The following is a 27276-nucleotide window of genomic DNA, read 5'->3' as shown; positions in this document are numbered from 1 at the left end:
GATTGGTAGATTCCTTCAGCGCCGCACACAACGCTGTCAAGTGCCATTCATTTAAAACTCGCGGGCCGCACTACCATTAAACTTTCATAGTAAGGTGGGGGCCGCAAAATAATGTCTCGCGGGCCGCAATTGGCCCGCGGGCCGCGTGTTTGAGACCCCTGCTCTACAGGACTTCCCAAGGTACATGCTCAAAGTCCACAAAACATATGTAGACTAGTTGGGCAAACTCCCTTGCACACTCAAGGATCCTGCCGAGAGCATAGAGTTGGTCCACAGTTCCACGGCCACGAAGAAAATCACACTGCTCATCCTGAATCCGAGGTTCGACTATCCGGCGTAGCATCCTCTCTGGTACACCTATTTTTTTTACACCTAATTTATAAGTCAGAAAAGACAACAATTGTCATAGGTCCCCTTTAAGCAAGTCAACTAGGTTTGCAGTGCAAGGTGCAAGGAAGTTAATACGCCGTCACCTCGTAATGGCCACACAGATCTAAATTGCATGTTTGGTGGGCGATTATTTAAGCAAGGTGTGCAATGGTGCAATGCAAAGGGGGTGCGATGGGGACCTCTCAGCCAATGCTATTATTGCTTTAGAGCCAGTGTACGGATTATTTCTTCACTTTTCTCCCTTTTTTGAGTGGAATAATCCTGGCCTGTGAAGTTCTGGAATGCAGAAATTGACGCCAGGAAAACAGCAAAGGTGGATGCGCGGTTGCCGTGGCTTCTAGTACTTCAAACAGATACTTAACTCTTTAGCATTGCTTTGCTAATCGTGCATGACTTTGGGGCACTTCTGGGAAATTAATATTATCTAACAAACATTTTAGTGGTGTATGGTTTATTTTGTTTGGTGAAATGTGATGTACTTTTCCTCATTGACACACTCGAGGGAGGGGTGAGCTTGAGCTTGGGGTGGGAATGGGAATATTTGTTGTTCAGGACCTTTTCCTCAACAGAAAACCTTACATTTTTTATGTCAGTGGACGGTAATCAGACATTTCTGTAGTGGTTCTGACGGCGTTTAAATTTAAATTATTACCCTAATTCAAATAAATTAATCCCAAGGTTTTCAAAGTATGAAGAATGCTTCCTCTGGAAGTCACCAGAAGACTTCAAAGCACAGAAGCTTGACAAAAATAAAGAAAAATATTTTATTTTCAAAATATTATGTTATATTTAAAGGCAAAATTATTTTTCTTTTAATTTCTACGATGAGACATTAAACAGAGTCAGAGACAGAAAACTTAAAATATTGTCGGGGAGAAAGAGAGGCTTTAGCTGTATGTGAGGAGGCTCATTGGGCCACACTATAAACACCCCAAGCTAGTGTGTTGCATATTTACACATGTGCCTACTGTTCAAAAGTGTGTAGCAACAGTTAGATTTTTTTTCTGCAATTTTATAACAATATATAATAACTACATTGTCACCAAGTAGAGGGTAGACCTCTGTCAAAGCAACAAAACTCCGCGCATGGCGCAGTTGGGAAAGTGGCTGTGCCAGCAACCTGAGGGTTCCTGGTTCAATCCCCACCTTCTACCATCCTAGTCACGTCCGTTGTGTCCTTGAGCAAGACACTTCACCCTTGCTCCTGAAGGGTCCTGGTTAGCGGCTTGCATGGCAGCTCCTGCCATCAGTGTGTGAATGTGTGTGTGAATGGGTGAATGTGGAAATAGTGTCAAAGCGCTTTGAGTTCCTTAAAAAGGTAGAAAAGCGCTATACAAGTATAACCCATTTACCAAAAAAGTAACAAACTATAAATACAGTATCTAACTTTTAAATAGTTAGAAGCCGACTTCCTAGTTCATGGAGGATTTAGTATTCCATTATGATTCAGGGAGTGGACAGATGCCATAGTGACTCAAACCATAAAAATATCAAGATCCTTGTTCTTCCTTTCCTTTATTTTTTGCACAAACCTGCTAATGGTGTCTGTTGTAATGTCAAATGACTGAAAACATACAACAAAGATAATGGCGACTTGTGCAGAATTGTACTTGAAGATGCACATGTCTTCATGCTGCCCAACCTGTGAAAGCGGAAGTGCATACACTCAGCTTTTGACTTTGAAAGTAAAGTTGTGGTAAAACTGTCTCCTTGCAACATGAGGTATGTGTGTTTTTTCCCCCGCACTTTTAACCGTTGCAGGTCACACGTGTAGCAAAAACCAACAACTTGTTTTTTTTCTTTTTTGGGTGGGAGGGGACAGTGAAGGTATTAATGCACCCCTCTGTGCCATCTGCAGCTGCAGTTGATAATGGGGAAGTTAGGGGAGGAAGGGACTTGCCAAGGCTAATCCCATAGGAAAGGAGACAGAAACAGGCACCTCTTAGCCATAACATCTGGACAGAAAACGGGGGGTGGAACGCCAACATTGCAATTGTCCCACAATCTCCAAAATGGACACTTTCTTGTGACACACTTCCAAGAACAAACTGTCAATGTTAGTCTAACTGTACAAACAAAAATAGTTTTTTTTTTTATTTGTGTGCCTGTGTGCGTTGAACCCTCACAGAGGTAACCTGACACTAGAGATACAGCCTGCAGGACTCTTGAGTAAGAGCTTCCAATATATGAAGTTTCAACACCGTGGGTATGAAACTTGACCTTCCATGTATCTACACAAAATGTATACGATGAGAAGCTTAAAAACAGCTCATAATATTGTACTTGACACTAGGAAAAATCAGGACTACAAAATGATAAAGAGTGAAACGTGCTGTATAAGTCAATTTTTAGCGGTTGATAGTCTCTCCCAATACATAATCAAGATCTAAATGTCACTGTGGTGAGTAAGAATTAGGCACTGCTGTGAGAGTCCAAAAGTCCACAGACGTTAGCTGAGAGGATAAAGGGAGCTAGTACAAAATTGGATTCGAATTGCATTGAAAAACAAATCTTCCATGTGGTGATTTTGCACTTCTGCATTGATTATACAACCAACTAAAAATATGTGCATACTGTGAAAAATTAATAACCAAATAGCAAATCAGTTTCTTATTTGAATGATTTCCAGGTTAAAATAAACAGTGAGTGCGAGCACAAACAATATTTTTCCACAGACTTTAATTTTACTATGGGGCTCACACTTCCTGACGGTTATCTACTTTAACTGCGGTTAATGAGTTACTTGCGTTATCCTAGATACTTATGTTCCCACCTAGTGAGCTCATACTTTATGGGCTTTGGCCTGAGAAATGATTGTTGTTTTCTGCAGAGATGGGTGTGATTTCCTTTTTGTAACAGTTTTACCAAAGGATGCTACACAAACTAATAAAAATCTACAATATATAGACTTACACCACTTGGTAAGAATATGCATGATAGCCATTTCATCATGACCTGATTTACGTTTTAACACTTTTATTACCAGTTGTAGTTTTGCAATTGTTGTTTGTTTTTGTTTGCACTACAATGAACAAATTTGAAAATACTTAACATTTTTATATTGTTTTTATTTACAGTTGTTACACTGCTGTTTGTTCTCTCAGACGCTGCTTGAGGTAACGGGAGCTGCTCTAACAGTTTTTCACAGTGAATATTGGTGACAATGTTGACAATGACAGGATTCTATTCTATTCTATATATTTACAATGTTTACGTCGCATGTTTACAATTCTACATTCCAACAAATGAAAGGAGTATGAAGAAGCAGAGATTATTTAGTCTTAGCCCCTTTCCGTTTTATAAAAATTTCCAATAGATTTGTTCACCTCCTGTTCCAATCCAAAGCACAACACAAAATTGAGTTGCATTTATACACCAACAATATTGGTTATTCTGCATTGAAGCAACACATTATTTAGATAAAAAAAAGAAATCGTAATCAGGGCAATACTGAGCAGCTGGAAACAATGGGAACCTCCGCATGCAAAACGACATTAGGAATTATTCTATTTGTGTGATATGTTGAGGCTCAGACACTAAACTATGTACGTACATGAGCAAATTCTGCCCACATCATGACTTAACGCGAGGATGAAAGAGTGACACAAAGAATGAGTCTCAAGTGCAGTCAAACTGGAAATACGAGGAACTACTACTAAGGCTTGATGCATGTGAGTTTAAGTATATATTTGCAGTTCTGTCCTGTACGCACACATGTACACCATGTTCTTAACATTTACAGACTTGTAGACACAATATTCCACTTGAATAAATACATGCACAAATCCTATCAATGTATTTCCAACTTTATAGAGTAATGTCAAACTTTCATCATGACTATATTCACCCCTAAATAGGGGTTCTCCTTTTAAGAGACCAACTGAAGAGTGAATGAGGGTCTGGAAGCTTGCAAACACTAAGATACTTATGCACACCACTGACTAACAAAATAGTTATAATGCCACCACGACTTGAATACTAACTTGTGGCCCTAAACTAAGGTGTGTACAGCTTAAAAGAACCATCCACGCAACAATACAAGAATGCTAATCGGTACACATGTTCAAACCAAAACCTTCCCATAGGAAACACTTCACTGATCTCATTAAAGTTAATAGCAAACCAAAAATGAATTCAGGTTGGTGTAAGGAGTGAGCAGTGTGTTCAGGGCACATATAGGCCAGAGACAGAGCCATGCATTGTAACAAGCTCTTAAAAGGACAGGTGGCCTGGTAATCAGGTGCCTCATGCTACCTGCGTTAGAGACACAGCTGATACCTAATGTATGTTTATGGTGGCCAGAACAAATCAAGTTTTTTTTCTGCAAGTTACAGTAGGAAGTTGTAACAGATTTTACCTTGCAATTGTTTGAATCTTCCTTCCAGGATGTTGGAATATTGCACCTGATTGACAAATGCTGCAGGAGACAAGCAGGGCTCCCTCTCTCTGTGGTCCCATTCCATGGCCCTTTGCTGTTGGGTTTCTCTCCAAGATATTTCTCTCAGATACAGTATAAACGTGGGTTCCCCAGCCTAGCCCAGCAAAGGGAACCTGCCCACTTAAGACTGCATCAAATCCTTTCAAGGGCTTTAAAGAAGATCAACCTTTTGTATATCCAGAACGCCTCGGTTCACAAATTCCTCTAAATCCCCACAATGTGATGAATCAGTAAGGTACGAGATGAGCGTGAAGAAGTTCAAATCCTCTGCTTTGTCCAATGAAAACGCAAGGGAGGGAGATATTTACTTTTTTTTAAAAAATCAAACAAAAGTGAAGAACAATATGTTCTCTGTTTTACCTTGTGTGAACTATTTCACCACACTAGTAGTGGTTAAAAAAAGGTTGCAATCTTCTAGCTCAATATTCCTCCCAACAAACGCTCTCCCTTCACATTTACTGAAGAAGAACACAGCAGCGAAGGCTAACAGGCTGTGGTCGGATTGCTGTGTAAACAAAGCCTGCTGTGCCCTCCTCGTTCATTTGCATAAGGTGTGCTTCTGAGGGAGGAGCTATGAAAGAATAGTGTCCGGCCAAGGGGGAGGAGTAGAGCTGGACTAAACCATTAGGAGTGCTTTGCAGTTTGCGCCAAGTAACTGGAGGCAGATTACTCACATTAAATCCATGAAAGAAAAAGGGTGTGTGGCCTACTAAGAAGGCACAACCACGAAATTGTGTTCTTAACCGGTGCCTCACTGTGTGCTTCATTTCCTCCTTCCTCTATTATTATTCTCTTAGACTACGTTTATTCTTCCTTTTTTTGGTTCAATGGGTCACCAGTATGATAAAACACTTGAGATGAGAGAGCACTTGTTAAGCAGCAACACAACAAGCACTATCCTGTCCTGTTGGAAAATGATGGCTCTCTTTCAGGATGGAGCTAAGAGAAGGGTGCTATTGTACTACAATAATTACAGATCAAACTTTATTAACACATTTGATAGCCTCTTTATTAATAAGGCCAAATATAGAAATAGTATCATTCATTAATCATGCAGCGCACAAGATATGTGAACTAGAATCTGTGCAATTACGGTAGGAATTGCATGTGAATGCCACGGCTGAAACGCGCAAGCCAGCGACACACATGAGTCGAACTGAAATACTAACTTTGGCATGCTAACAGTTAGCATGAGTGAGGTACCAAGTTTAATGAGTCAAAGGTGTTCTTCTGCAAAAATGACTAAAAAGTTAGCATGCTAACAATTAACATATGTCAAGTAGGAAGTTGTGTGACTCTGGGGTATACGGTTGCAAAATTATCTAAAAAAAATTTAACATACTAACTTTAGCATGCTAACGTTAGCATGTGTCACATACCAAGTTATATGACTAAGGTATATGACTGCGGAATTAGCGGAAAAAAAAAATTAGCATGAAGCATTCACACTGTTATATGTATACACGTGCAAAACATTACGCAAATCCATAAAGGGTGCAAGGACTTAAGGTCACGGCCTTTCTTCATCTGGTGGCCTTTGCTCTGGATGGGGGGGAGAGAGTTAAAAGGGACTGTTTGCTTTTTTAAAATATATATCCTGATGAGCAAGGAACATCTGGTTTAGTCTCATTACAAAATGAACTGCCCTGGGCCTTTTGAGTCTATGTGTTTACGGTGGCGATGGTCAGGGGCCGGGTGGGGGTCCGCTTAATGAGATCCAAAGAGAACATGCTTGCTTCTGGTGGAGAGGAGGGAAGCAGTGTGTCAAAGCACGAAAACCTGGGAGAAACCTGTTCACTGAACAACATGGAACTACATAGTTGTTTCCCACTAGACTGCAATCTATTTGGGATGTAATTGTCAAATTTGTATAATTTGCCATAACGCATTTGCACAAAGTGAGTAAAAAAACATGAAAAAAATATATATATTGGTCGCTTAATTTTTTTGTTTTTTTTACGTAACAAGACGGAGAAATCTGAAAGTTATTTTAGATTGAGGAGGTGCCCACAGCAGCACCCAGTGCTCTTTGAGAAGAGCAATATGTGGTTTCATTTCAGCCTTTAAAAGCCTCCAGTAGATTTGTCGCTTGTCGCTGTTTTGACAAAGAGCAAATAGAGGGCTGTGATTACTCGCTTAGTACGGACGTGCCAGTCGTTTGGCCACTGATCAGTATCAGTAAAAATTTTGTGAAATAGTATGTGATTGCCATTGCCGATTAATGGCTTTTAATGCCAATCAAAAATGTCGATACCCACTGGATGACACTATTTATTTTTAGTCCCTCGGCTAGCAAGCGGCTAATAGCTCATTATGTGTCTCTATACACAGTGTGGCGCAGATTCCTTATAGTCAAGTAACAGGAAGACGTTTAACAAAAGTTGTGGCTTAAAGACTAAAAATACTTTACAAACACTAAAATTAAACACAGATTCCCTTCATTTTGAATACTTGAATAAAGTAAAGTATTCTTGTAAATAAAGTATTTTTCGACCATTTTCCATCTTCTGAAAGTGATAGGAGCAGGAGACAAGTGATATCTGGCTGCAAGGGCAGAATGAAAGAATACATTAAGATGTCAATCTTCCCTACTGTAAAACACTGCTGCTTTAAAAGAGCTGAGTGAGAGCCAACAATAGAAACACACTGAGTGGATTCCCCAGAAGAAAGTACAGTTGATTTCTCAGGAGACTTCATAATCACTCAGTTTGACTTCTACGTCAACTACAAAGGTACAACTAAGATAAAAGGGACAGCATGGCAAAGTTGGTAGAGTGGCTGTGTCAGCAATCAGGAGGGTTGCTGGTTACTGGGGTTCAATCCCCGCCTTCTACCATCCTAGTTACGTCTGTTGTGTCCTTGGGCAAGACACTTCACCCTTTGCCCCTGATGGCTGCTGGTTAGCGCCTTGCATGGCAGCTCCTGCCATCAGTGTGTGAATGTGTGTGTGAATGGGTGAATGTGGAAATACTGTCAAAGCGCTTTGAGTACCTTGAAGGTAGAAAAGCGCTATACAAGTATAACCCATTTATCATTTATTTACTTCTGTACAAGAACCTGAACAAAACACAGGGAGTGTGAATGAGGGACAAAGCAGCAGCGTGCATACAAGATGCAGGTCTTGTAAGTTGTAAAAAGGTGGGCGGGACCTTGCCCAAGGGGGAGACAGTTACCACAGTATGTCAAAGAATGTGGACATCAAGCCTGTACTTGTCTAACAGACATGGTATTACAAGTATTCACGTTGGACTGCACACTTTTTGGGTGGTATTTAAGCAAGTGACAAAAAGCATGAGTGGAACAGCCCTCTGACTTAGCGGAATCGCAGTATGTGCCATCTATGATATCGCAACTTGGCGTCAAAACAGATGGTTATGCAGCACATGGGATATAAGGAAAAAAATCTCCTTGTACCGTATGTGTATATGAGCATTATTAACTAGAACACCTGCAGTCACTTTTTTGTAACACATGCTGCTGTGCGCGTTCTTGCTTGCTGCTCCCCTCTGCTGGGTTCTCTGCAATACTGTAACTTGTTATGACTAGACAGTACAAGATCAAGTCTATTTTCACAGAGAGGTAAACAAGGCAGTTAAAAAAAAATCACACACTAAACAGGCCCAAGAGAACAACACAGATTTCAATTTGAGCCAGCTTAGTTAAAGCTTTCAATGGAATAAGCAGCAAAGTGAGATGCACTTGCAATCACTCGCGTTAGAAGATCCATAGAGCACATGTACATGCATGTATAAGTGTTTTTTAATCACTTCGCCTCAGTGAAAATAGAAAAAAGTGATGGCACACCATTTTTTTCACTGTGGTGTATTGACAGCACAGCACCCTGACTTTGCCCTCCTTTTGGATCTTTTTCTGGCGTGTCCTATAATGATAAAATTGCATCTCTTGGGCTACAAGGAATTACATCAGTCCCTCAAATTGCACAGCCTAATTAGATTTGTTCAGATTACTATTAGTCTTTGATCCCCCCAGCCTCCTTTCAGCACAGTTTTAACATTTCAAAATTCCAACATTTGCTTATTTATTGTGGTGCCAAATTACAGTCGCTGAAAGCTTGTCAACAAGAACACGTAATTCAGGGGTGTCCAAAATTTCAAAACGTTAGTGTATCAGCTACAGTGTGTTGTCTAGTCAGAGTAGTTTTAAGCAATTAAGCTGAATCTAGTCTATTCTCGAGCCCTAAAAAGTTTTTTTACTGTAAGTATTGTACTTATTACACACCAGCTGTTTGATTGTAACATGCATGTTCATTGTAGTTGTCATTACCTAATTTAGAGTTCTTGAAAAAACGCCATGTAAAATCGCTACTGCTAATCAGTAGCATATCTATTGCAAATCTAATGTAAAAAAGCATGGAGCTAGCGCATTTTGAAAAGTGGAGCCTTACTGTACCTTAAAGTGTTTTCTATCAGGCATACTTGCTTTGTTGGTATTGAAAATTGCAACATTACTTAGAGTCAGGCTGACTGAGTCCGCTCTGAGTGCTGCTAAGAGGTTGTTTGCCTGCCAATTGTTTGAGCCGGTGTAAAGTCTGCCGAATTTGGTACCTATACCGAAGTACAAGAGTTGGATTATGTCGACTACAATGTTTTCAAAATGTTCCTTAATCACATATTAAAGCCGTAAATAGACACTTTGCTCCAGTGTCTATTTAAACCCAAATGTTACTAAAGCACCGCCACTTATCAGAAATGCCCTCCATTCTTACATACATTTTTTTTTTTAGCTTTTAGACAGCAGCTGTACTACTAAAGTTGTAAAATGTCACACACAAAAAAACTAAACAGAATTTCAAGTCTGCACAGACTTCACATGCACCCTGAGTGATCCAATCACAAGTGGACACCCCATGGTAAAGGTGTGAGTGGTGGCGGGAGCATTTTAACCTAGTGACACAGAGCACATTTTGTGATAGGTTATATCACATGCAACCATGATTGTTCATCAGAGCGAAAGCAAATGTGGTTGAAAAAAAGGCCACCTAATCAGCAGCCCCATCAGAGAACATTAGTTAATAATTAATGATAGATTGTACGCTATTTCAAGGATGTGACCAGGACAGGGTTTCCATGAATATAGAAAAAAACCTCTGTGTGCAGCCCTTTGAGACTTTTGTGATTTAGGGCTATATAAATAAACATTGATTGATTGATTGAGAGTCATTTTTGCACAATACTGTAATGCAACTGCTTGAATGCGAATTCAATACATTAAACCATACCTGCAAGAGCCTTGATGCGCGAGCGCTCGAAGAGGCGTGCGGAACTGTTTTCGTTGTCCCAATCGGTTTCTGCTGCCAGGTCCCAGCGGTTGTTGATGTCATTGTACTGCTGCTGGATCTCCAAGCTGTCAAAGTCTGTTGGCGAGATGGTGCTCATGGTGTCCAGGCAAAATTAAAACTCATCCAACCTAAAGTCAAAAAACACACAAAGGCGCACACACACCTAAGTCAGTGCACACTGGGGAGGATGGTGGAGAGGAGCTAGAGATGACAGCTCCACTCTAGCTTTATATTCTGCATTACATTAGCTGTCACTGCACAACTAGCTAGCAGTGTTATGTAATTAGGTATTAGGCATTTGCTTTTGGATGCAGATGTCAGTAAACCCAAAAGAGCATATCCCGCTGTGAACCAGTATCCTCTGCAGTGGAAATTCAATTGTGGACTATTTATTAGGTCAGAGTTACAAATATCCACTGGATCCCTAACACACATTACCAGTAAGTGCAAAATGTGTTTGCAAGGGTATAGTATCGTCAAAAATCAATGTATAGCAGGTAGGGGTGTAACGGTACACAAAAGTTTTGGTTCGATACGTACCTCGGTTTAGAGGTCACAGTTCAGTTCATTTTCGGTACAGTAAGAAAACAACAAAATATACATTTTTGGGTTATTAATTTACCAAATTTGCTAAATCTTCCACCAAAAATATTTTTCTTAGTGAAATATTTAATGTGAAGTAATCGGAACCTTGGATAGGCCAATAATTCATAATAACATTGATTTTGATTCAATGTTATGTTTTGGGCAATGACAGTTAGAAAGAAAAAAAACAGCTTTGTTTTATTAGTCAACATTGCAACTTTTTCTAAATTACATTAAACTTTAAGCTTTTTTATTTCACTTTTGTTATGTTTTTGTTTATTTTAATAGTATTTTTAGAATGTGCCGTGGGCCTTTAAAACATTAGCTGTAGGCCGCAAATGGCCTCTGGGGCCCACTTTTGACACCCCTGCTAAAGATAATAAAAAATTTAATCTGATAAATCTATGGATAGAAAGCAGAGCCTGGCGACGCATGCGCGTTTATCAAAACTCTCTCGCTCTCTCTGTCTCTGCCCCTCCCTCACGAATGCTGCTGCGCACACAATTTGTTTTGTTTTTAACCCCTTCTTAACCCTGAACGTACATTGAAAATACACGCAACCCTAACTCAAAATGCCGGAGATTTGAGGCATTTAAGAAACTCCGCCCGGACAGCCCCGCAAAAGAGGACATGTCCGGTGAAAAGAGGACGTATGGTCAGTCTATCGTAGCCCGGTCACTGCTAGCATGCCGTGTGTTGTGCCTCGGTGTGTATTGTTTACATAACGTGCGGTACGCTACTTAATATGTCCATGTGGAAACTCGTTCAGTACACCTCCGAACCGAACCGAAACCCCCGTACCGAAACGGTTCAATACAAATACACGTACCGTTACACCCCTAATAGCAGGACAAACAAAGAATATTTAATCCAATCTTAGTGCATAAATGCTCAATGGGAACTCTCCAAAAGATTAAACCCCACTTATGTACTTTACTACTACTTCTTTGTTGTGTCTGCAGTACATGCAAATACTGAGGATGGCATAAAAATGATTCAGGAGCGATGTGACTGCCCTTTGATTGTATATCCTCCTGAGAACTAGCGTCCTCTATAATGGACATGTATTTTTGGTTTATTTCCTTTGTTCGAGTTACACTTTTCCTGTTATGCAAAACACAAACCTTTAGTGCAGAGGACAGGGCAGGCTCTCAGGAGGACATACTCATACTTAATGTTTTTCAGCTTCATTTTATTATTCCAAGACAAATACTGCACTCATGATACCTATTAACCATCAATCAAGTGTAATCGGTCTGGTTCAGTTTTTGCAAGATACACAAAAAGAATGGCATAACTATGCACTTTTAAAGAGTGAAGCCAAAGAAAGAATACATTCGATTGCATTTTTCTAACGACAAGCGGGTAGGGGTCGAAAAATAAAACCATCCGCTCAACAACTTTATTTTTAGCTATTGTAATTCAAACAACAATACAGCTTTTAAATGGACAATGATAGCCCAGTTTTGAATGAATGATAACAATGCAGTAGATGCAAATGTGATGGCTAAAGTAAACTTCAATATTGCAGAGTCAAGGAAAACATTATGGCTAAAAAAAAAATACAACAAAGGCTTGAAAATCTTATTAGCAGGAGATTAAAGAGTGGCTGTGAATAGGAACTAAAAGCAGGGATTAGTAAAGACGTAACACCGCCTCCCCTTCACCACATCAACATCCCCCAACTTTTCACAACACATTATATTGACCACGCTATTCATTGAAATAAAAAAACATATCATGACTGCCATTAAACACATCAGTGTTTCCAATAGTACTGCAATCTATTTGTGGTGGGGAGTTAATTAGCATAACTGGCCACATATATTGAAATACAAATCTTGATGTTTTTATTAGTATCAACTAGGGCTGGGTGATATTTCAAGTTTGTAAGATATATCAATGTATTTTTAAACAAGATATTAATTAAGAAAATATTGTATTATCGATATAATTTATTTCACGTTAAAATGACCAAACGCCGCTTATTTGTTGTGTTCCTTGTTCTCCCTCGCTCCCTCTCAGGGGCTACTAACCCCTACCCTTCCTCCTTCCAAGACATGCTTGCACGTATAAGAACATCCATGATTGGTTGGTTGTTTACTATGATGAGTCACGATTGGTTGAGATTAGGCCAATCAGAGGCAAGATAGGATAGGTCATCGAACCAGGAAGGGAAATCACAACAGACATCCCAAATGACGACGAGAGAGTCGTAGGAGAGAGGAGCGATTTCTATAGTAAAAACTAGTGGAAGATGGCAGAGGGTTCTCTTTTTTTGATTTTTCTTTTAGCGATGTAGACGACGTCCAGGAAACCCACAATGCGTCTACTTGGCCCCATTTGGACAAATGTATGCGTCTGGATAAAACATTCATTTGAGCTGTTTACCATGTAAGCCCAAATCAAAACTGTTCTCGAGTTGCCAAGCCGGGCATATTTCGCATGAGAAATGCTGGCAAAAATTTATTATTTGCACAGCTATGTTATTTATTTTACATAGAAAGAAGTGAATTATATTTATTTATACAACGCTTTTTTCTAGTGACTCAAAGCGCTTTACATAGTGAAAACCCAATATCTAAGTTACATTTAAACCAGTGTGGGTGGCACTGGGGGCAGGTGGGTAAAGTGTCTTGCCCAAGGACACAAGGGAATTTTTTTCTATTTTATTTATGTTATGTAATTCTGTGCTACTTGAACAGTTTCTTTTCTGTGCTGTAAATACCCATCTTGACTAACTGGGTTAATAAAAGTGCCAATGATTGCTTACAGTATAGTTGTTATTCACTTCAATTTCAGTGAATCTCGCTCAAAAATTAGTATCTTTATATGTATACTTTCACCGGAAAATATATCGAGAATCGAGTTTAAGTAAAAATATATCGAGATATACTTTTTCGTCCATATCGCCCAGCCCTAGTATCAAGTACTTTCTGTCACTACATTATACTTTTTTGCTAGGCCTGTGCCGATAATAAATAAGTCAGTAATCAAATGATAAATGAAATTCAACTCGATAATTTTGCAGAGAAAAGATCATTACAAAGCCAAATGTACCGTTGTGGGAATATTTCATCTTGAGACCAAATGAGCAAGATTTGCTTATCAACACGGACAAACTTTGCAAAAAAGTGATGGCAAAAAAAAAAAAAAACACCTGACCCAGTTTTTTCAACTAGAACTGCACTTCAAAATGTTTAATATTAATTAATGCAATATTTGCCAACGGAGATTGAGAGTCCATTTTATTGTTATTGTTTGTTTAACTTGTAATCAAGATGTATTTGTCTCATCTAGAAAAATGTGCTCTATTTTTCAATTTTTTGTGGTCCTTTTACATGTACAATGTACTACAGGACCAAAGAATAGCACACACGATGCACTTTAGTCACCCCTGGTTTACATATTAAACAAGGAATGTAAAGTGTTACCTCCCTGTAAAGCTAAATCTAAAAAATAAATAAATCAATTTGAGGCGGTCCAAATGTATTTGTGGCGGGCGGAATATATAATAAACACTGCGCAGCATTAATACACAACAACATTGTTCCTAAAAGCTCCAGCGGCTCTATTAAATAAGATTCCAACTTATAATTAGAGGTGATAGGAAGTGCTAAATAAATGTTGACTGTAACCCAGACATGCAGTAGAGTGGTCAAGTTCATTAAAAAGTGTTTTTGGGAGTGTCTAATCATGGGTGCCTGGGGGTGCAATGAGGTGAAGGGAATCTGGCACATAGAGGCCAATCCTGTCCTTGTTACAAGTATGAAGGGGTCTCGCTCAGTGTCTGTGTTAATCTCTCCTCAATGGATCAGACAAACAATCCCCTGACCTACTATGATAAAAGCCACTGCTCATACACTCACACATACAGTACAGTGGCATGAAACCACAACACACACACAAGCCGGGCTGACCTACTACAATTGTCACCACAATTGCCATAAGGACACACTGCCTGGAAAAGCCACAGTCAATCCACCCACTCACCATGAAACTGTATACTAGAGTGATTTGGCACACAATGTGGAGCTGCTCAATAACACAAGCCGCCGTATTATAGCAGCAAATAGTAACAATCCCAAGGTGTGGTCAGGCGGTATCCTCTGGAGGACAATATTTCCAAAATGAAAAACTTCTAGGAGGTACCAGATGCACACCCTGAAGCTAATGCAGGGTCTTGTCTATGCAGCTCCTTTATATTATAAGGATAAGAAATTGCACGGATGGTCAGAGAGGCAGATGCTCAATAAAAAAAGGGGGCATAAAATTAAATCCGCTTGGGGGTTAATCCACAAATTTAAGACAAAAGACATGTTCAGAATGTGACTGTGATATATCAGCAAACCCCATATTTCAACTATATTATATGTATTAGACACATATTTTGTTATGTTTTATTATTTAAACACACATTTGATGGTGGAAGTGACAACATTACGGGTGGTGCTTCTACAAAGTGGAAGTGGGACATCAGGCGGTGCCTCGGGGGCTAAACCTCAGCCTCTGACCTGACAGACGCGTGTCAGCCTATTGTGGGGTAGCGCAATCCGAAAGCAGAGCAGAGCCAGCGGCGTGACGGGCAGCACCACCATTCTTTCCGTCTCCCTCTTTGTCACCCCTCCCTCTTCCTCCTCCTCCACCACCACCACCACAACCCCCACCTATCTACAAGCTGGTTTTCTACGCCCAGCTGGTCTGTTTGTCAATGCACTGTGTTAATCAGGACCAGAGTAAATCAGGCCTTCAATCAGTTGTCCGCAGGAAATGACATGGTCTGTGTACATTGGCCAACTACGCGGCCACTGTCCAACAGTGGACTACAATATGGTCTAATACACTTCATCATCCCCACAAAGGAACCTGCCAGGTATATTTTTTAGTAAGAAATAAGCTGCATGTACAAGTCAAGCATAATGATTATTCACTAGTTATGGTTTCAGAAACAGCTCAGCAAGAACAGCCACCAGTAGTAAAACACCTTACATATGAAGCATTATATTTTTGGAGGGTTGTTTTTCTTACAGCTCCAAATACCAACAAAAAAGTCCCAGTGTTAGGATATTTTCCAGAAAACTAAAGAGGAGTTTCATATTTCAGTAGGACAACCACCCCAAGTCTTTTCTTGCATGTACACATTGCACTGTATGGAATGGCCTCAATCTCGTTACCCTGCGTAATGACAATAAAGCTGATTCTGATTCTGAAGAATAAACATTTGCCAGAGCCGAGACCCAGTGTTTCCCACACATTCATTTATTTGTGGCGGCCCGCCACGAAAGAATTACGTCCGCCACAAATAAAAAAAATTGTTTTCTTTTTTTTTTGTCCTGTACAGCTTCTCAGGCAAATGATATAGTTGATGTAGATGCCCATATAGGCTGTTCAGATTTACTTTACAAAAGAGAAGTGTAGGATACTTCTCTTGTTGCTTTATTTGTATTTGACCACTACTGTTTTCTGTTTATTTGTTACTGACTGTGGCAGGACACCTCTGCCTCTGTTTCACTTTATGTTGCTGGTAAATAATATGGTTGTAGTAGTAGGCTAAAGTTAAATTATTTAGTATGCACTAATTAAAGGGGCAGAGCTTTAAGAGACATTTTAGCTTTTATATTTTATAAGATATATTTTTTGAAAGAACCACAATTAATAAATATATTTCAGTGAATAACTTATTGTTCAAATCTGTATATAAATATGTACAGAAAGTGTTGTAATTATATTGTAAAATGGATGGATGGGTGGATGGATGGATGGACGGACGGACGTTTAAAACAAAACTGTTATTATTAATTAGTAAGTATACATTTTTTTAGCCTTTTTAGAGAAAATCATATCATTGTAGTAAATTATGCAAATTACTCGATGATGTCATGGTGACCACGCCCATAGCCACGCCCCCACCGCCACAGGTATCTTGGCAGTTTATGGGAAACACTGCGAGACTTCAATATAACTAAGGGGTGACCTCAAGAGGACAAGCGATGTCCTCACAATCTGACAAGATTTGAAGCAATTTTGCAAAGAAGAAGTAAATATTGTCAAACACTGCTGCAATTGATTCATCAACAGTGTGAAATCGATTAATTACAGTAGTACTGTACCTTAATTTACTTGTTTAATTGGTTCTGTGACAGAGCTGTCAACTAAAAACACATGTATCTCAAATCAATGCTGCTCATTGACATTTATTTAAATAAATGAAAAACAATACCCTAGAACAGGGGTCGCCAAACCATCGATCCCGTTCAACCAGTCAATCTTTGGGGCCGTACCAGACGAGTGCGAAAAAATAGAAAAATAAATATGTATTAACATGGATATGTGTATATATACATATATATGTATATACACACACACACACACACACACACACACACACACACACACACACACACACACACACACACACACACACACACACACACATATATATATTACAGCTGTGAATCTTTGGGTGTCCCACGATTCGATTCAATATCGATTCTTGGGGTCACGATTCGATTCAAAATCGATTTTTTTTTTTCAATTCAACACGATTCTCGATTCAAAAAAGATTTTTTTCCTGATTCAAAACGATTCTCTATTCATTTAATACATAGGATTTCAACAGGATCTAACAGAGTCTGCTGACATGCAAGCAGAGTAGTAGATTTTTGTAAAAAGCTTTTATAATTGTAAAGGACAATGTTTTATCAACTGATTGCAATAATGTAATTTTGTTATAACTATTAAATGAACCAAAAATATTACTTATTTTATCTTTGTGAAAATATTGGACGCAGTGTGTTGTCAAGCTTATGAGATGCATTTTTATAAATGCCTAATAATAATGTCAATGAGGGATTTTTAATCACTGCTATGTTGAAATTGTAACTAATATTGATACTGTTGTTGATAATATTCATTTTTGTTTCACTACTTTTGGTTTGTTCTGTGTCGTGTTTGTGTCTCCTCTCAATTGCTCTGTTTTTTGCAGTTCTGAGTGTTGCTGGGTCGGGTTTGGTTTTGGAATTGGATTGCATTGTTATGGTATTGCTGTGTATTGTTTTCTTGGATTGATTAATTAAAAAAAATAAAAAATTAAATAAATAAAATAAAAAATAGATTTTTTAAAAATGAGAATCGATTCTGAATCGCACAAAGTGAGAATCGCGATTCGAATCGATTTTTTCCCACACCCCTAATATATATATATACATATATTAGGGCTGCAACTAACAACTAATTTGAAAATCGATTAATCTGTCGATTATTACTTTGATTTATCGATTGATAATCGGATAAAAGAGACAAACTACATTTCTATCCTTTCCAGTATTTTATTGAAAAAAAACCCCAGCATACTGGCACCATACTTATTTTGATTATTGTTTCTCAGCTGTTTTTAAATGTTGCAGTTTACAAATGAAGGTTTATAAAAATAAAAAAAATTAAAAATTAAAAATTATAAAAAAATAAAAATAAAAAGTAGCCTCTGCGCATGCGCATAGCATAGATCCAACGAATCGATGACTAAATTAATCGCCAACTATTTTTATAATAGATTTTAATCGATTAGTTGTTGCAGCCCTAACATATTTATATACTTATATAAACATACATATATACACATGTGTATGTGTGTATATATATACATATACCTGTATATACATATATATATATATATATATATATATACACAACCTTGCTTTGGTTTTTGGCTGACACTAGGGATCTTGAGCTCGAAAAGCTTGGTGACCACTGCCCTAGAATGTTCTTTACTATAAACAACTACAGTAGTTTTATGAAATAGTGTAATAATAATGTTTACCTTGGAGAGTCTAGCTCCTTCTCGTCAAACACTATGAGGAGCTTCTCCATATTTTCATGGATAAATGTTCATCGTTTGGATATTATCTTAACATTGTAGGCTGGTGTTACACTTATTCTGTTTCAGTATGGTACAGACTAGCAGTGCTCCAACTGCTTCTTCAAGTTGGCGACACGCTCGGTCATGTTTTTGATGAGTTTTCTTTAATTCAATGAATATCATCTACTTCTTATTTTCCGCACGGTCCTTCCCACTCACGTTCTTCCTTCCTATGGTTGAAAAAACAAAACAAAGTTATGTCGGTCTTTAGCTAATGCTAGTGAGTAAGACGAGATGTTTTGGGCGGATCTCACAGGATTCACTGTGACATTTGCCACGCCAACTAATGGCGCAGATGCTTGTAACTCAAATTTTTGCTTGCCACAATTAGCTGAGAGACTGTTCTTATCCCAAAAATACTTCTAAGTTATGGCACTCTTAAGTTGAGGTACCACTGTACCTAAGACATAATGGTGTGCACTACTTAGCTGCAACCATCCATCCATCCAACCCCCCCTCTTCAAGGTTTCTCATAGTCATTCACATCGACGTCCCACTGGGGTGAGTTTTTCCTTGCACTTATGTGGGCTCTGTACCTAGGATGTCGTTGTGGCTTGTGCAGCCCTTTGAGACACTTGTGATTTAGGACTATATTAATTAACATAGATTGATTGATTGATCTTCTACTGCTTGTCCCTCTCCATGTAGAGACAATTCGGCTTCACTGTCATTACTATAAGAGCTAATTTGACACAAAGAAAAGGTTTGTGTTTTATTTGAATGATTAGAAAATGGATGGATGGATGGATTTGCAACTTTTATTTTGTGTTTTATTCACAGATCAGATCTGCATTCAAACATTGCGGTCATTGTATTTATGCTATCTTGTGATACTTTGACATAAATATAGGCACAATGCCCACTTTAAACAGTTATAAAATAACTAAGACTTTCAGCATATATTCTTTGACACTTTGATGAGTTGTTCAAACTACTGTTTTACACAAGCAGGGACAGAACACCCAAATAGAGGTTATACCGTCACAAATGTAGCCAAAAGCTCACCCCTTAATTCCATGTAAGAATGTCAGCGCCTAACAGACTACAATAGGTAGGACCACTGTAAGAAAACCAAACGTCATCTTTTATTAAGACACTGCAAAGAGAGCACGCAGGGAGAGTTTAAATACACATTTCTACCTTCCCTGCACACACAATGAGAAGTCTCCCTAAAACCAAAAAGCCTCTGCCAACAAACGGCCCCATACAATGAAGGAGTCAGCAGAGAGTTGGGACAGTTGTTCGGTGCCTTTCCTGTTTGCAGCGATGAAGCAGCCAGAGGCACGTAAGCATCAGAGGCCCCTCCACCGGCTGCTGATCCTGGTCTAAATGCACTGCTGAATAGGACAGCAGGCTCTTTTGTTGACCTGTAGCATCACATTCATCAAACAGTCAAGCGACCGTGCCCTCCGCACGCAGACACAGACATGTCACTTTGATTTCCACAAAACCAGCTCTGTGTACTGAATAATGGCAACATCATTAGTTTCTCTTTTGCATTACTGAAATCATGTGGCGGAAAAAAGGAAACGTGACAAAAGTGGCACGACAAGGGGATTAATCAATAAATAATTCAATGTGACGGTTTAACCCAACCTGCTGCTCTACTTGACAAATACATTCTTGAAACAAGATTGTGTTACGTTCTATTATTTACCTATATTACTTAACATTCCAGGTAACCACTAAGGTCAAGAGTTTTCTTGATACATATAGTAACTCTTATAACAGCCATTGTCAGCATAATTATATAATTGCGCGACACATGGCCCATTATATGGGCAGTAACATAACCATTACCTTTAAACTGCATCCTAATTGCTTCTTTTTTTTTTTTAAATAGAGTCGAGCCCTATAAAGCATACTGTGTGCATGCCTTCTCATTAACCATACTACATGTTACGTCTGCATATATTGTTGTGGCTTTTGGAACAACTTGCAACCAGGAGGCCCACCGAAATGACTCCCAAAACATTTTGCCCACATATCCTGGGGCACTCTGTGAATTATTTAACACACTACATGTGGCTGTCTTCCATCTTACAACTAATCATGCCTCAAGTCTTACAGAATTCCCGCATGAGCATTGATTTATTGCACCAGCAAAGGGGGGTGAACATATTGCCCTCTGGTGGCAAATTCCAGATTTGACTGAAAAAGGTTGACTGAAAAAGCGCATGATGGGAAATGTATTAAATGTTTGTTTTGGTTTTTTTTATTTGAAAATTTTACTTTATAGCTATTCAGCACAACATTTGACTAAACAATGTAGAACGATAACTGCAGTAAATTGAATTACCACAATTCCAGGAAGTATTACCACTGTATTGGTTGGTCATACAGTCCTCCCACGTTTATCAGTTATTTTTGGTTCCTGACATGACCGTGATAAATGAATTTCCGCTAAGTAGGTATCATTCATTGTAAATCAAATATGTTCAGAGCTATAACATATAAAAAAACTGTATACAACTTTCGACATATGCTTTTCAACATTATGAGAGTCCTCCAGACATGTAATAACACCCTTTAAACATAAAGTACCGTATTTTTTGGACTATAAGTCGCAGTTTTTTTTCATAGTTTGGCCAGGGGTGCGACATACTCAGGAGCGACTTATGTGTGAAATTATTAACACATTACCGTAAAATATCAAATAATATTATTTAGCTCATTCACGTAAGAGACTAGACGTATAAGATTTCATCGGATTTAGCGATTAGGAGTGACAGATTGTTTGGTAAACGTATAGTGTTATAGTTATTTGAATGACTCTTACCATAATAGGTTACGTTAACATACCAGGCACGTTCTCAGTTGGTTATTTATGCGTCATATAACGTACACTTATTCAGCCTGTTGTTCACTATTCTTTCTTTATTTTAAATTGCCCTTCAAATGTCTATTCTTGGTGTTGGGTTTTATCAAATACATTTCCCCAAAAAATGCGACTTACACTCCAGTGCGACTTATATATGTTTTTTTTCCTTCTTTATTATGCATTTTCAGCAGGTGCGACTTATACTCCGGTGCGACTTATACCCTGAAAAATACGGTATATGCTCCCTATAGTAATGCATATATTAATGCTCCCTGGAGCTGAGCCAATCAGGGGCCCACAATACTGAACAGCGAGTTCTGATTGGTTTGGTCTCTTTTAGTGACCAAAGATACTGTAGTATTGATTATTTTTTAGTTTATTTAGCCATTTTTATTAAGGATGTGACGATCAATTCTCGTAAAAAAGTTTGTGATCGGCCATTGGCGATTAATGACTTTTAATGACGATCAGAAACGCCTACCCTCTCTGACTGACAAGAGGCTAATTGCCAATTATGTCCCTTCATACAAAATGTGGAGTTGCTTCTCTAAACTAATAATCACCTAAATAATGGAAAGTAAACTGAATTTCTTATTATTTTAAGTATCATTATCAAGTATTATTATCTCTGGAGAATGAGGCTAAACATGTTACACACCAAGAGAAAGCCAGGAGCAGGCATGCTAATAGCTAAGCTAACCTAGCTTTAAAAAAACACCAAGAAATAATTGCTTAATAAAGTTTAAGAAGTGTAGATGGAATCACTTTACAGCAGAAAGTAAGCAGATATTAACAGGAAATTAACAAGTAGATTAAAAAGAGTCTAGAGAGAGAATAATACAAGAACAACTGTTAGTTTGCCAGCATTATCAGTCAGTACACGACACGTAAGCGGAGGATTGGATCAATCTATAAATTAGGGATGTCGATATTCAGGGTAGTATCAGCATACGCCATACGATCGATACTAGAGTGAATAGATCGATATTTTTATTTTCTCAAAATCTTTTTTTTTTTCTTTGTTAACGTTTACAAACTTATGGAATAATTCCCAGGACACATGGAGCAAAAACCAAATTGTTTAAATGAGTAGCAGATAGCAGTTTTTGCTTTTGTTTAGTTATTGTGTAGTACCGACTTTGTTTAAATAGTTTAAATATCATGTTGATGTTGTTAAAGGGTCAATAGCACTCACCACTAATACATTTAAACATATACCATTAATACATGTGATCGGTATTAGAATCGGCCGATCGTTATCAGAAGCTAAACCTTGGTTGGAACATCTCTCATTTTTAAGCTTGAAAATTCATATTTTATGACCAAATGTTTGTGCATGCAAAGAGTCAAAAATTCATAATCAGTTGCACAATCCAATAGATTGTAAAATAGTGTTGTACTTTTAAGTGCAATGACAATACAGTTCCATTCATTCCATTAAACAGCTCTTACTATAATAAAATGGAAAAGAGTCATGGTACAGTAGAAAATGGAAATCATCACAATGTGACATGACTCATAAGCAACGCACAGAAAGGGGACAAGTGATAAATGTTTGCCACACAATGTAACCAAAAAACAAAATGTTCAAACTGCACCATGGTTGATATACGCATGCATCTCGCATCAAAACATAAATTATATAAAGTGGGAGGTGATGCATTAAAAACCGCTAACATACAATATTAAAGACTATTAATCAGGTGCAAACCAAACTAGTGAGGACCAGAAAAGCCAGTAAAAGTCATCAATATTCATACACTTTATTATGTTGGTCAACCACCTTAATATACATCCCCACTATAGTTGTGTCCAGTGAAGTCTTGATATGTAGTTTACTTCACATTTTCAATGATAGCTATCTCATCTTACAGGGCAGGGTGGTCCAACTCATTTTTATTGAAGCTCACATCACAGTTATGGCTGCTTGTTGCAGTGAATATATTTAATGTATAACCTCCTCATGATAAGAGGGACAAGCGGTAGAAAATGAATGGATGGATGGATATTACTACACGAATCCCTATGCATTTGATTATTAGTATTTTTTTTTTACGTACAAAATGATGGATAACATACTTGCTTTTGAAATCATAAGTTAGGGGAACAAGCATTTAGTCTAACAAAATTTTTTTGGAATATCTTAATACAGGACTGTTCAAACTTTTTCACCAAGGGCGTGTACAAAAAGTCAAAGTATGCAGGGGCCATTTTGAAATATTTTTATTTTGTAAAAAGAAATGCTAAAAACAAACTATCTATATATTTAAAGACCAAACTTAATGTCCACTTTGTGTTATAGGTGACAAAGTACACTATTATTAATTATTACAGCGGTAAAAAAAACAACAGTAAAAATGGTTTAAAAAAAGAGCAAAAATTTAAAAGACAATCTAATGAGAAAAAGCAGAAATTTTGATACTAATAACTAGGGGTGTAACGGTACACAAAAATTTCGGTTCGGTACGTACCTTGGTTTAGAGGTCACGGTTCGGTTCATTTTCGGTACAGTAAGAAAACAACAAATTATAAATGTTTTTGTTATTTATTTATCAAATTTGCAAAATCTTCCACCAAAAATATTTTTCTTAGTGGAATATTTGATGTGAAGTAATCGGAACCTTGGATAGGTCAATAATTCATAATAACATTGATTTTGATTCAATATTATGTTTTGAGCAATGACAGTTTGAAAGAAAAAAAAACAGCTTTGTTTTATTAGTCAACATTGCAACTTTTTCTAAATTACTTTTAACCTTTAAGCTTTTTTATTTCACTTTTGTTATGTTTTTATTTATTTTAATAGTATTTTTAGAATGTGCCGTGGGCCTTTAAAACATTAGCTGTGGGCCGTAAATGGCCTCCGGGGCACACTTTTGACACCACTGCTATAGATAATAAAAAAATTAAATCTGATAAATCTATGGATAAAAAGCAGAGCCTAGCGACGCATGCGCGTTTATCTTAACTCTCTCGCTCTCTCTGTCTCTGCCCCTCCCTCACGAATGCTGCTGCACGCACAATTTGTTTTGTTTTTAACCCCTTCTTAACCCTGAACGTACATTGTTAATACACCCAACCATAACTCAAAATGCCGGACATTCGAGGCATTTAAGAAACTCCGCCCGGACAGCCCCGCAAAAGAGGACATGTCCGGTGAAAAGAGGACGTATGGTCAGTCTAGTCTAGTCATGTCCTCTTTTGCTAGCAGCGACCGGGCTAAGACAGACTGACCATACGTCCTCTTTTCACCGGACATGTCCTTTTTTGCGGAGCTGTCCGGGCGGAGTTTCTTAAATGCCTCAAATGTCCGCCATTTTGAGTATTGTTTATACAACGTGCAGTACGCTACTTAATATGTCCGTGTGGAAACTCGTTCGGTACACCTCCGCACCGAACCGAAACGGTTCAATACAAATACACGTACCGTTACACCCCTACTAATAATTGATAATACACTTTGTCACATATAACACAAAGCTGATCCTAATTTTTGTCTTTAAATACATTATAGTGTTTGTTTTTATCTTTTTGGGGGATTTTCTTAACAAAATAAAACAGTTTCAAAATGGCCCCCACGTACTTTGGCTTTTCAATGATACCCTTGGTGGAAAAATTTTGGACACCCCTGAGTTATACATGTCAAATTGTCCGCTTTTTTCTCATTATATCACACATTTTTGCCCTTTTTTTTTTTTTTACATTCTTACTGTCTAATTTTACCCGAAAATATGCTACACGCCAACAAAACTTGAGCTTCTGGCCACACTTTGGACACCCTTGTGTTCACATATTGTTTTTTACATGGTCAAATAATTCTCACATTTAAAAGACAAGCAATATTTCTGTCAAAATTGAAATAACAAATATGTTTATTAAGAAAGATTAAGTACTTTATTGCTGCACATTATTTCCACCCTTTTGCAGCCCACATAAAACAATGTGGCGGGCAAAATCTGGCCCCCGGGTCTTGAGTTTGACACATATGTTAGGGGATGCATTCATTCTGCCATGACTCTCATTGCAGGCCAGGCTGCAGAAAATCCCTGTACAGTACTATCATGAAAAACAAAACAACCAAAGGGGGGAATATAGACCAAACACCGGCAGAACGTAAAACAAACAATAAGCTATACAGTTGTGTTTGTACTGCTCTACAGGCTGTACGTGAACGCAGCATGCAAGCATTGACATGGATTCAAACAAAGGCGTCCTGATTGATGGTTACCACAAACCACACATTCAACTTCCCGACCAAGAAGCAAACACACTACTTTCCACAAATAGACAATACATGTCCGTCAAAATGTACGAATATATACATACGAGCGACGATACAGTGAAGCTATATGTTGGCTTGGAATGCTAACAGCGGCTAACAGCAGTCACCTGAATGATATCACACTCGTCTCTTAGTAGCCGTGTTGGTGCTGATTCAATCATAAATATAGTGGTGATAGTTAAGACAAAAAGCCAGACTTACCTTTTGTTTTGTCTTCCGTCGGGATATTAATTCAACCCGAGCGAATACATGTGATATTAAAACATGTGCCACTACGCTAATTCAAATAACAGTAACAAAAAAAATCCCTTGCACAAGCCGACGTTACATCCGCGTCATCGAAAAAACACATTTCTGCTAACCATTCACAATGTGTTACAAAAGCAGCAGCAAAACAAAAATTTAAAAAAATAATTTAAAAAAACAAAAAAATGCCTTTTCGTAATCGAGTCGTCCGATGAGAGGCAGGTACCAGGCGGATATCCGCAGCAGCTGTGGCCGAGCATCCGACGCTCCGCCCGGGTCGAAGCTCACTCACACGCCCGCTGCCTGCCAAACGGCACCCCGGTGACTAGAAGAAAGAAAAAGTGGTCGAGGTGCTGCTGCTAGTGGGGGAGTGTGCGTGTGCGTGAGCGTGTGTGCGCGTGTGCGTGTGTGTGTGTGTGTGTGGGTGCTGCTGACCCTTCCTGGTCACGTGCAAAGCAGTAGTGTGTACATACAGTATTCTTCAGTGTTGTGCCCTACAGTAGAGAAGAGCTACACGATGTAGTGCATGGTGCTGTCCCTGGTGCTAAAAGCACATGGAAGCGTCTTCTTACATTATTCATTTTAGGACAGTAACTCCTAGCAAAATTCCTCACTGGAGGCCTAAATCCAGTAGCTGTTAAAGCAAATTCCCACCATTATCTATGAAATTGTGGTATTCTGCAAGCATTATCGAACCACATTTTTATTCATTCACAAATCATCCAATCAAATCCAATCCAATCCTCATGAGCCACACATTCATCCATTTTCTACCGCTTGTCCCTTTCGAGGTAGCGGCGGGGGCGAGGGGGGGGGGGGGGGGTTGCTGGAGCCTATCTCAGCTGCATTCGGGCAGAAGGCGGGTACACCCTGGACAAGTCGCCACTTCATCGCAGGGCCAACACAGATAGACAGACAACATGCACTCACATTCACGCACTAGGAACCATTTAGTGTTGCCAATCAACTTATCCCCCGCTACATGTTTTTTGGAGGTGGGAGGAAGCTGGAGTACCCGGAGGGAACCCACACATATCCTAGTAAAATTATGTTTAAAAAAAAATAATCCCTATGCCAGTTTTGGAAATAGAAAAAAAAAGCAAAAATGCAAAAAAAAAAAAAAGGAAATACATTTATGTAAATTGTGTATATATATTTGTTTCTTTAAATCAGAGGTGTCCAAACATTTTCCAGCGAGGGCCACATCGAGAAAAATTGAAGGATGCGAGGGCCAATTTTATACATTTTGTATATGAAAAATAGTCAAACCAAAACAACGTAGGTGAACATATGCTAA

General features: G+C 38.5%; 1 protein-coding gene across 4 annotated transcripts in view; it reads right to left on the bottom strand.

The window, feature by feature from the left end:
- sptbn2 (spectrin, beta, non-erythrocytic 2) overlaps positions 1 to 26349 on the bottom strand; it is a 73063-nt gene extending 46714 nt beyond the window's left edge. For 2 of the 4 annotated variants that reach the window (XM_062047752.1, XM_062047754.1), the window contains exon 1: positions 4748 to 5310. In XM_062047752.1, coding sequence (XP_061903736.1) covers positions 4748 to 4853 — 106 coding nt within the window. In that variant the 5' untranslated portion in view covers positions 4854 to 5310. Of the gene's footprint in view, positions 1 to 4747; positions 5311 to 10067; positions 10256 to 25934 lie in introns of those variants that run through there. The other 2 variants (XM_062047751.1, XM_062047753.1) reach the window with 2 other exon arrangements.
- Between the last annotated feature and the right edge of the window lie 927 nt (positions 26350 to 27276).

Source organism: Entelurus aequoreus, linkage group LG05, assembly GCF_033978785.1.
Source record: "Entelurus aequoreus isolate RoL-2023_Sb linkage group LG05, RoL_Eaeq_v1.1, whole genome shotgun sequence".
In the NCBI taxonomy this organism is placed as follows: domain Eukaryota; kingdom Metazoa; phylum Chordata; class Actinopteri; order Syngnathiformes; family Syngnathidae; genus Entelurus; species Entelurus aequoreus.
Note: the sequence above shows the minus strand (reverse complement) of the source record. Positions and strands in the feature narration are given on the sequence as shown.